This window comes from Alosa pseudoharengus, unplaced genomic scaffold (assembly GCF_046254945.1).
Source record: "Alosa pseudoharengus isolate Yale_2024_CS ecotype anadromous, Long Island Sound unplaced genomic scaffold, YU_APseudo_1.1 YU_APseudo_1.1_scf_14, whole genome shotgun sequence".
NCBI classification, from domain to species: domain Eukaryota; kingdom Metazoa; phylum Chordata; class Actinopteri; order Clupeiformes; family Clupeidae; genus Alosa; species Alosa pseudoharengus.
The window spans coordinates 30,716,572-30,728,372 of NW_027468609.1; the positions used below are offsets into that span (position 1 = coordinate 30,716,572).

An 11,801-nucleotide genomic window follows, 5' to 3' on the forward strand; every position below is an offset into this window, starting at 1 on the left:
GTTTCTGTTTGCTTTGCTTTACCAATTTTCTTTGATTGTTTTATTTATCAGTTTTGATCCTAAAATCACAATAAAGAAAACTTATTTTGTGTCAGGTGCTAGGATTTCCTGATATTTAAAGGAGTTAGAATGTGTTTTTGCTAGTATCTCCTAATTAAGATCATTCACATAGCGTAAAATTAGACTGTTCCAATTGTGGCTAATAACAACATCTTCATTATTTGTTTCTCAGTAACAATATAATGTAATGAAGTTGCATCTTAATTTGTTGTTGGCCTTAGAAACCATCTGACCAAAAGTTCTTAAGTAATTTTGACCTTGACCTCTTATTTTTAATTTTGGAAATCGTTGGATCTACTTCTCCATATTAGTCTTTTATTTAAAAATAGGAAAAAGAAGGTTCAGTTGGTTTTTGCATGCTGAGGGACACGGAGAATATTCTGTCTAAAAATGACATTCGCCCACATCAGAATGCAAATATGGCTTTGATTGGTTCCTAATTTCATGTGAAGGCTGTTTTGTTTGCTTTTTATTCTGAATCAATGAGCATAATCACAGTCACTGATCCGTCGGCTCTAAGCCTCTCCGTGTTGTGTTTTTGTTTGTCGGGAGCCCCAGCGAGACTCTATCCGCACTTCATTAACCCTGAGCCGGGGACAATCCGTGCTAAGAGCCGGGGGATTTACCAGGATCCTTTCACATGCAAAAACCTCCGCATCTTTTAACGAGACCAGTCCAGCTTTTCTTGCAATCAGCTGCGCACTTCGCAAGAATAACCCTTTTTTCATTAATATTGAAGAGTTCCCCAATCACCATCCTTTTTAAGTTATCAGTCAGATCACAGAAAACATTCTTAAATACAGTCATGTCCGAATACTGTACTGTGTTGTCAGTTACTTGTTATTAAAATATTTTCATAACAGGTTCTGCAATAATAAGTCTTAAATAAATAGTCTGAATTCGTTATGCTTACTTGTCGCGGCCTCCCCCTAATTTTAATGTTTCAATTACGGATGATATATGGGGCAACGATGAAGTTAATGTCATAGGAACCGCCGAGGGAGGCTCATGACATGTGCTATGCGAAAGTTGCAGCGGGGGACGGCACAATCATACCCGTTATCGACTTTCAATTAAAAGCTATTAAAGTCTTTTGTCTAATCGTTAATATCCCATTCAGCGAACCTGTCAGTTTGAACTCCCCAAACCCCGGGCATCACGGGCAGATCTTTCGGTTTGTTTAAAGTCAGTCTCCGCACCAGAGGGGGGCGGGAAAGGAGGGGGCACCCAGGGCACCGCTGACCAGCTGTCCCCTTCGCTGATCCGGCCCACTGTCAGCATCGCCCGGTCACCAGCTGTTGGAGCAGTTTGGCAAAGAGCAGACTACCCACACTTTCAAGAAAAGAGCATGGAAACAATCCATTTCCAAATGGGATCATTTGGGGCACTTAAACAATTACACACTTAGACCGGCTATTAATATTTCATCCACATATTGTTTATGAAAAACGAATGAAAATGGCACTATAAATGGCCATTTGCTCAGCCAGGCGTGTTGACTGAGTGCTGGTATTATAAAATGGATGTGCGCGTAAGCTGATCAAATGTGGCGCTCTTTGCCACTTGTCCCTGCTGGACACCTGACCATTTACAGACAGAGAGGGAGAGAGAGCGCAAGAGAGCGAGAGAGAGGTGCACATTAGTTGCCACGATGCGAAATATTTAGTCCAACTAAAATAAATCTACGGGTGACATGGACCAATGAGACATACCTAATATGTTCATAAAAAGATACAGTAAGATTAAACTTTTGGGATATCAAGATATCAAGACAGAATTAAATTTCTCATTTTTTACTGGCAACTTGGCAACACCAAAATCCGCGCGATAATCTCTTGGCGTCTCCGAAAGGTTAAGGTTGATACCATCGCTCCTCTCCCAACTGACATTCTTTTTTAAATAACTTTTTGGGTCTGACAAATTAAATCCGCGATGCTAACCAAATAGTGTGGGGTTTGAGCAAAGTGTTTGACAGACATGTTCAAAATTATTCAAACACCTTACTACTAATAGAATTTCAACTGCCATTTCATTATGCTTCTCGACTGAAGTTGTTGGTGTTGTCATTTACCTCCACCAACGCAACCAACTTCTAGTCATACATTGTGAAATGCTCTTTAATTCGTTTTATATAACTATCATCTAGGACAATGATAATTTTCAACTTGAGCCAGAGAGATAGTGAATTGTTATATTAAGTGAACTCAAAGAGCATGAAGGCTATGTCAGGGGACCATATAGTTTCAATAGGACCTACTTGCGGTCCTGCATTTTGGTGCATTTCTATAGCTTGTTGATAGTTGTTTTAAGCGTTAAGTCATGGGAAAAATAACATTTTGGTTTGTGGAAACATATTGTACAAATGTTTTGTTGTATACTGCATCTAAACCCTAGCACATTATAAAGAGTGGTTATCATAATTTAATCAGGTTTAAGTGAAGCGGTGGATTGCAGCTGGAATGGCTTGCAATGGATGTGTGCTGGGAAATTACAGAGGGAAAGTTTGCAGGTGGTCATAATTCTGTATCTCCTAGAATTTCTGTGTTTCTGATGACTGTGATTTTTTATTTACGTCATCTTAGTATAAACTATTAAGAACAAATTCTGCCACAATTTTTATCATTAGGAATGAAAATACATTTACGAATTGCGCAGTTCATATTTTGAGTTTTTGTGCTCTGCAACACATTGCATGTTACTCTCTGCATAAGCAGAATGTTATCCAAAGCCCTCCTCATTGATTGGGGGCGTCAAGTACTTTAACTCAAAGATTGATACATATCCTAGTGTTCCTAGAACAGCACCGAATGATTGGGGGGGGGGGGGGCTTTACCCATGCACGCAGCCAATCTGTCTCCCATAATCTCTCCAATGAAGGGGGGAGAGAAGTGAGAAAAAGCAATTTTACCCGTGAGTTGAAGCGGCAGCAGCAATATTCTCACACCCCCCCGAACACGACCCCCCCACTCATTTACACACGTGGCTACACACCCGAGTCTCATTCAGTGCATATGTAATGAAAGGATCTTTATTTGCACATTTATAAAAGTAACGCTCCTCACCTCGGCTCCCCCTGCACGCCCAACCTCAATAGTTCTGCAGGTGTGTGTTGGGGTTGTAAAAAAGAAACCAACAAAAAAGAAGGTAAGAGATAAAAAGGAATTGCACTTGCTGCACAGGGGAACCTATATAAATTGAAATACGAGAATCACTTCACAAATTAATATGTCCAATATACAGCTTCACCAAAAATAGTAACAAGATGGTTTCATATACCCAATGACAGAAATAATGCACAATGTCTAATGCCTCAATACGCCTGACATGTTTGAGCAGGAAGGAGAGGAGAGCCATATTGGCAACACACTCCACATTACCATAATTATTATCTAATGGTTCGTCAGAATCCAATGATTAATTATTAAAGTGGCTAATTTTTCTTTATACCAAAGAAGATATGTATGTCAACTCTTTCTCTCTCTTCCTCGTTCTCTCCGTCTCCTCCTCTTAGGCTACTCGCCCTCTCTTACTATTGTTCTAAAATGGAATGCTTGAATCTTTATTATAAAATTTGATGATGAACGGTAGAAGGATGTTCTTAGGGCTAGTATGTTTTTACTGATTCTTTCAGTTCAGTCTTGGTGGCTGTTGGACATCCAGTTTAATCTTAATATGTCCTGTCCTCTGTGACATTGGACTTCCGTTGGCTTAATTTTGGTCCCGATGACCCTGCAAACTAAACTTGACAAATGAATGTTTTTCGTCAATTTGTAACTTCCCATGAAGTTGGGAAATCTGAGAATTCTTGCCGAAATGTTCAGCCTTGGGTGCTACTGCCTTGGATCCCCTTCGCCTTGACACTTAAGAGATCATGAGAAGGATGCACACGAGAGAACGTCAAAATATATTAAATCATGGTTCTGTCTTTGAATATAACACAAAATATTCTTATTTACACGTATTTTTCTCCTTCTGTACATTGTTTTATGTTAATGAAGTCGCCTAATTAAAGGCAATTTTCCAAGAAATGAATTTGAGATGTTTGCTAATCTAAAATCTATGGAATAGCTCGATTTTGGAAATAGTAGGCTACGCCTACAGTTATATTCAATTGTAATATCCTGTAGCGTCAATTGTATAATAATAATAATAATAACAATAATCATAATAATAATAATCATAATAGTTGGTGTAGAAACAAAATGGCTCCTGATATTTTAAGATTCAAGTGACAGCAACATTATTGCGCCCTTGTTGAAGTTGCTGTAATTATACTGTCCTACAAGGAAATTCTGAGGGTAAACAATATATAAATATATATCCATGATAAATACATCGGGGAAAATAAATAAATAATAAATAGGTCTAATGAACATTATTCAATTATTCAGTCCTGGTGTTCGTTGTGGCTTTTTAAAAGACATGACTTGATTCATATGTCATCAGTTATAGATTTTTTTTTCTTTCTCACTGTTTTTGTTTTGTTCATGAAGTTCCAAGCTGCCGACTTAAATGTGAGTCCAGTGTGACCGGCTTATCGCGGCTGCGTGGGCCGCGGCAGCACGCCAGAGAGGGAGGTTAAGGGTGGCGGTGGCTCGCTTCCGCCCTGAAGACCATGTAGAAGAATCCGCGGGACGAGAGGTCGTTGCAGAGCCGGTGGAGGGGCCGAAGGTCCTCTGTACAGATATAGCGCCGCCCCGGGATCCAAGTTGGACACCAAACTCTGTGGGTAGAAGTATGGCGAGGGGAACATCCTTTGCAGAGCGGAGTAGTTTCCAGCTTCCGCTAACAGTTCAAGTCCCACTGCCGTTTGTCTCTTCCACTTGGTCCTTTCCCAAGAGAAAACAGTGTTAATTTTAGCATTACAGAAACTACTACATACAAATAAAACAAAACCCTACCAAACAATTTATACCACATCTAAGCGCACAAATATTTATCTGTGACCTGTCTATAAATAGCCTACACACAATAATGAAAACACATTGCACGAGCTCGTTTGCATCCTAAACTCATGATGCATGATCTTGGAATCAGCCAAGTCAATTTCCTGACAAATATTAATACTACAAATAATTACTTACATACCAATTTATATGATACATTGCATTCTAAAAGTAATCAATTGTGTTATATTTAGGCAACATACTTGAAATCACTGGCATGGCCTATTTCTGTCGTAATTTACACTGATGTAAATAGTGACCATGCAGCCTTGAAGCCGGTTTTAGTAAATTATTGATAATATTAATAACCGTGAAGGTATATGTAGAAATCTTAATTATTCATAAGGAGCAGCAACACTACTTTATAATTTATGTCAGAAAGTGTTGTTTGTATACCTTATCTATCGTTTAAAGGCTGCATATCATGACAAATCTGAGCACCATCTTGTTACGTTTTATATTAATGAAAAGAATAATGTAGATAGGCCTACACAATGGAGCTAAACTACTTAAATGTATTGTGGGCATCTGCTTTCCTGACTGTTAGTTACTTACAAAAATTGTGATCCATTTGATGTCTCAATAAAAAAGACACAAATTGTAGACAATCCATTAGTATTCTTAATATAACTGCGATTTATGCTTTATCGCATGTGCATGCGTAAAAAGTACAAAAAGAGCTATCCAATAAGAACCAATTCTGTCTAAAAAAAACATCCTTTGGGAGTAGCCTAACTTCTCTAGGCCTAAATGAATAAACTCTTCTCAGTGTATTTCTCGTCACCTGAAAATGTGTGATTTGAATTGACAAGAACTTTTAGTCTGTTGAATGGAAAACTTTCTTTTTTTAACCCGCCAGTCAGACTATTAGGGTGTCTCGGTCGAGTATGTCACCAACCAAAATATTTTGTGTCGTCCAACAGTAAAAGAACCAATAAAATGTGTGCTCACCTCCTATTCTGGTACCAGGTTTTCACCTGTGTGTCAGTGAGATTTAGCGAGGCTGCCAGCTCCATCCGGTCTTGCACGCTCAGGTACTTTTGGCGCTCGAAGCTGCGCTCGAGTTGGGCCAGTTGATGGTCCGTGAAGGCGGTGCGCGCCTTCCGGGGCTTCTTCAGGCGGACCTGCGGGCTGTCCCTGCTGCTTGAAATTTCTCTGTCGCCTTCTTCTTTCACTGAAAGCATGAACCCAGTTTTATGAGATATTTTTTTTAAAAAATGCACCACAGGAAGTTAACGCTTAAAGTTGAAGTCAGAACTTTGGAGAGTGGTTCACAATTTCAGCTTTGAAATAATGTAGGCCTATTACCATTGCAGTTCAACATTTAAATAGGCCAGCATTTCCTTGATAAAATGTCCAACCGTTTTTTTTTAATCAATTTGATTCAAGGTTTCATAAGAGGTAATTTGATATGTTCTGTCATGGTCTGCGGAACTTGCTTCCGATGGCTGTTTATTGGGGGTTGTGGCCTGATATCGAATTCGCCCTCTTTTTCAGCTAATCCAAGAGAAAAACATCTATTCTCTCTGAACCCCTAAAAAAGAGAAAAAGAGCGATTCGCGAAGCAAGAGATCTTGCCAGTTGAATGGTTGAAGCGTCTCACAAGGAGCACAATAATCCGGTTAATTGAGCCGCAAGGGAAGGGAATCTTTCAAGCGAGACGGCACAGACTTCACAGGGGCCTGGATAAGGGCGAAATAAAGAGTGAACCGGCTCTCCGCGTTACAAATCTGATTAGCACAGGGACAAATTGCATCAAATCCCCGCAATATTAGGAGGCGGAATCAGCGAAATCAAAGCGGCGTGCAGAGTCCTTACAAGGGCTTTAAAGCCTGACAGAGATGGGTGATTTTCTGAAACTCTTAAGAACTGCACTCCCTCCCTATATTTCCTATAGGTGGTGACCCTGAAGTTTGAACACAGCAAATTGGTGTCAAGGACTACAGTGGTGTAATCATCACTGCTTGCAAATATAGCATATAGGCATATATATATAAAAAAACATTGTCAAAGAAATGGTGATTTGAATGTAAAATAGAAAATAGTCATATTAAACTTTGGCTCCAAACAAGATAAGTATATCAGTGTTACAAAATGTATTTATATATATTGTTCAATGGATTTAATATATTGTTCAAAATAGAATTACTTTTCATAAAAACATGTTTATAATTACAGCAATTATAGTCAGTCCTTTTTGTTTATGTTGATGTTGGTAATTGGTCTGTGAGTGAGTGGCCAGCGCCTCATTAAATACTTAATGAAAATGCCAAGTGCTATTAATGTGACAGGCTGTGAGATAGATAGATCTTTGATGACATGTGTCTGGAGGCGAACCTCTCGAATGCTTTATCATCCCTGTCTTCACCTCTTGGCCCGAACCTGCGCTTTCGCGAGATATGAGGAATACACAGGCACCGCAGGCACATGCACTTTCGTAAAACTATAATCTTTTTTTTACGTTTTTCTCAACAATAAAACATATTGCGTTTCAATGGCAATTATATTATTAATATCAAGCATTTAAAAAATCTGAGTTAAGAATCAAGTCAGGAAACAGGAACAGTTGAACTCCAGCTTCTTAAACAATGAAGAACTGTAGCAGGTGTAGGAGTATAGAGGCCTATTGTAACCAGACTAAACTAGCCTACTTTAATCAACTCGTTTGATATAAACCGTTAAAAACTAAATTAAATAGTTAATTTAATCTAAGAAAATGTATATTTCATATGTAACCATCCGTAAAAGTTCCTGTGGGTTAGGCTAATAGATTGACAGGAAGTTCCCTTGTGTGCGCTCGTGAACAAAAGTCAGCTATTCCACGGACTAGCCACATTAAAATGAACAATTCCTTCTGTCTTCATCAACCAATTGGCCGTGTTATCATCGTGCAATTTATTTACAAAACATGAATTGCAAATGCTTATCTTTCGCCTTACCTTTGTATTCGCTGTCTGATGAAGAGTTACTGTGTATCTTTTCGATGTACTCGTCTGCTATTTTAGAGGCCAGTCGGCCCCCTTCTTGAGTTGGCTGGCCGTTGCTTGAATATGGCGCGCAAGCGGCCAGCGGTTTGCAGTCAGCTAAAATGTCTCTAATAAGGAAAGATGAGGTGACAGTCCGAGGCTGCGAACCGGCAGAGATCTGGCCGAGCTGGAGGTGGGCCGGCAGCCCGAGTGCGTGACCCTGTCGCTGGGCTGCCTCGTCTCCGCATTCTCGTCTCGGCGAGGGGGGAGACGAGCATCCGCTTTCCAGGTCAGACCGTGGGCTGAACTCCAGCGGAGAACGGCATTCCCCGACAAGACTGTCCCCTTTCGACATGACCGGGCTGCCGGGTCTATGTGAGAGTAGCGAGTCGATCCCAAAACTGGACCCGTTAGTGGACGGCTCCATAGTTCAGCAGCGCTTCGTCGAAGCTCAGTGCTCAGACTATCATTGGGATTCAGGCAAGTTCAGCTTGAATAGCGTAGGGCAAAAATAGCCTACAATTTAATCGTGTCGTATCCAGGAGGAAATTCCACAGTCTAGTCGAAAATCCAGTCTTTCAGAGAGTTTCTTGTTCCAGATATATTTTCATGTAGGCTAACTGTACACACACAGGAAAAAAAAACTCACCAGGTTAATTAGGTTAAAGCAGTGGAAGAAATCGACCCCGTCTCCAGATATTTTCGTTTCCTCAGCCTACAAAAATCGATAGCGCTGGAAAATATTCTCAGTTGGCGAATTTAATTGATTCGCTGGATCCAGTTTTTCTTTCTAAGTGTCTCGACGTTGTTAATTTTGAATTATCATCAAATGGAGCATACCAGCCAGACACCACGCTAACATTCACAAGTTATACAGCACTTCGAGTAGCACCACCCTTGACAGCCGACCAGCACAGACGAGTTGATTTCAGCACCAAGGACAACGCTGCACTGACTACCTGGAGTTGAGCGGCGTTGAAGAGCCAATTGTTGAAATTTTCATCAGTTCAGAGGAAGTTCGTTGCTGTCACCAGGGCTTCTACAGTGCAGGAGCGAAGATCATTCTGTGCCAACTAAGTGATGTAACGCCAGCCACAGAACTGGACTGGTGAAAGGGAGAACACGAGGGAGAGACAGAGAAAGCGGAAGAGCGAATGCAAGAGAGGCGAATCAGAAATGAGGTAATGCAGGTTAAACAGACACATTGAGGGGAACTTAGGCTTCGAGGTGCGGAGGAAGGACGAAACGCCTAAAATGAAGTTGTGGGAAAACTCTGCTACTGGGTTTTTAAGGGCGCCTCGTCCACGTGAGTCCCCAGCGGCTGGTCTCTATTGGCTGAGGTGTATTTTGGGGTGTTGACTGGTTTGCGAAAAGGAAAACTGGACCCCCCACGCCCAACGAACCCCCTCTCGTCGTCCCTTCACGCTGATTAAAAGAGACACTGAATTCATTAGGAGACTCAGATCCAACTGTTTACAGGCAATTTTCACACTGTTTGCTTTCATTACATCATTGATGAGGCTGATAAAAGCCTTATTATAGGACGTTGGTCTTTCCTTGCCCACTCTGTAAGCTCGATCATGTTCTGTCAAAATTCAAAACTTTAAAAAAATATTTTAAAATCTTTGTTATGTGGTCGCAGCAGTGCTAGTTATAGGAAATTAATGTTTTTTTTTTTTAAGGCAATTTAACATCAATCCACATAATAAATAAAATAAACATGAAAAAGTATGTTCTATTGGTAACCTTTATTATTATTATTATTATTATTATTTTTATTATTATCCAAAGGGTATTTTGTAAACTGTTATTGTTTTCTCTTTTTTCATGAATAAATAAAGCCATAATGCCTATTAATATGGTCAACTGATGGCCATTTCCATTAGTTTAAAAGCCTCGACATATCTGTTGACACTTGTTTTCACTCTTCCCTTTCTCCACTATTTTTGGATCGTCTTGACAGCTTTAACCTAGCTTTGCAAAACGCGTGCAGCCCGATTATGGAACGAACGCGTCGTTTAGCGCATAATACGAGTCTAATAGGAGCAGAGCCAGAGCTAATGAGCAATAAGAGTGCCACGGAGCTTTCTGAAAGCGCCGTGTGACGCAAAACTTTAACACGCATGAAATACTATTGTCTTCTCCTCCATGTCTCTCCCCCGAACAGTTAGCCCCTCGTGACTCCCGACAGGGCACAATAATCGAGCCCCCCATCAGAACACCAGATTGGAGGCGCTATTGGGTTGTAGACACCGGCAGGTTAGTGAATCCGCGCCTCGCTCCCTGGGGGTCTCGATGCGGCTGCAAGCTGTCACAGCAAGGCGGGGGAAGAGACGGGGAGCAATGTGCTCTCACTTAGTTTGTAATTTACGGTGGCACTATCTGCGGGTGTTAGGGTTTGGTATTTCTTTGCTTTCATTTTAAGCGCCCTAATTAATTCGTAGCCATTTGGTTCGAGCAACTCGTGACGTCATCCACAATAGGATTTAATTCGCAAAGTTTGGGATATGCTTGAAAATAAAAGAGTAGGCTAGTTCATAAATAGTTCAACCTTTGCATCTCAACAACCCTATAGGGCCTTCTGCCTGAATTTGTGCTTGTTTTCAGACACATTTTATAAATAGTCTAAGCAAGTTTAATTGATTTGCACTAAAGTTGACACAACATTCATGTATATTTGTTATGTGTAGGCTATATCATTTATAATTCGACAGGGTAAATGTAGCCTATCGTGTGAATTAAATTTTGTTTTTTAATGTTGCAAAACTTCCTTGGACAGACGATTGCACTGATATTGAGCTGGAATAACACACAACTCCACATTGGTTGCAATAAATGCCATTAGATGTTGAGAACCATTTACAAGGCCTGGATGAAGAATACATACTACAGGCCTGTTTGAACATTTTGTGAAGGAGGCGCTCAGATTCTGTTTTATGGTTCCCCTTGTAGCGACTTGTCCAGCTCTAATCCTGCATGTAATTCCCAAGATATAATCACACACGCCAGGACAGTCATGAATACACGTCTTCGAATAATGATAAATGGGCTTACGAGAAAACTACGTTGTTCTACATTGCGTTTAGTGGTATCATTTGTAACACGTTTCGCAATCCATCCAGTCAAGGAAAGTAAACAGGAGAGCATTTTCTCAGGTTCTGTTTCCAGTCTTGGTGTAATTTCTCAAGGTTGAACTGATTAGTGTGTACATCACTAATGATCTCAATCCCCCTTGATTTTATGCAGAGGAGAAAGCATGTGCTATCCTATTAAAGCAGGCAATAACCTGCACTTATATGCAAACATAATCGTTAAGAGAAGAGGGAGGAATATGAGCGTTTTTATGTTACTCTATTTAATTGGCCTTTCTAACTCAGAAATGTGATTGGCTATGTTGTTCTTGTAATTTATAACTTTCCATTCTATAGTGTGGCCTGCTATAGCTTTATTAGCTTTGTGTTACAGTGGGACTTGCAGATCAGGTGAAAAGGGGTTGAGTTTGAGATCTGTAGATACCCAACCTCAAAATCCAACTCCGAGTTAACAGCTTTCCGTGTATTTTACTGTACGTGTTTTGATATATCACATTTGTTTTGTACAAATAAAAATGCCCTGTTTCGGATATACTTTGGCATCTCGGTCTTTCAAACATCTACTAAACACATAGCTATCGCCGAAAAAAAAAACGAGAAAGATTATTTCCTTAGGAAAGAGATGACTTTAGACAACAAACAAACAGTGGTTGGGAGGAGGGGGGATGCAACCTGGACCAGTCAGGGATGCAAATCCGCGCACCTTAAAGCCATCAGGTACGATACCTGACAGAAAA

At 40.3% G+C, this 11,801-nt stretch overlaps 1 protein-coding gene across 2 annotated transcripts; it reads right to left on the minus strand.

The window, feature by feature from the left end:
- Positions 1 to 1,348: 1,348 nt before the first annotated feature.
- Positions 1,349 to 8,828, minus strand: barhl1b (BarH-like homeobox 1b). Of its 2 annotated transcripts, XM_076283335.1 has the most exons (4): positions 7,946 to 8,828; positions 5,958 to 6,180; positions 4,600 to 4,889; positions 1,349 to 1,356 (listed from the first exon to the last, which is right to left on the minus strand). In XM_076283335.1, the coding sequence occupies exons 1-4, from the start codon at positions 8,397 to 8,399 to the stop codon at positions 1,349 to 1,351; spliced, it is 975 nt and encodes a 324-aa protein (XP_076139450.1). In that variant the 5' UTR covers positions 8,400 to 8,828. The 2 variants fall into 2 exon arrangements, with proteins under 2 accessions (XP_076139450.1, XP_076139449.1); XM_076283334.1 differs by lacking the exon at positions 1,349 to 1,356 and having other exon boundaries at positions 4,569 to 4,889.
- Positions 8,829 to 11,801: the final 2,973 nt, after the last annotated feature.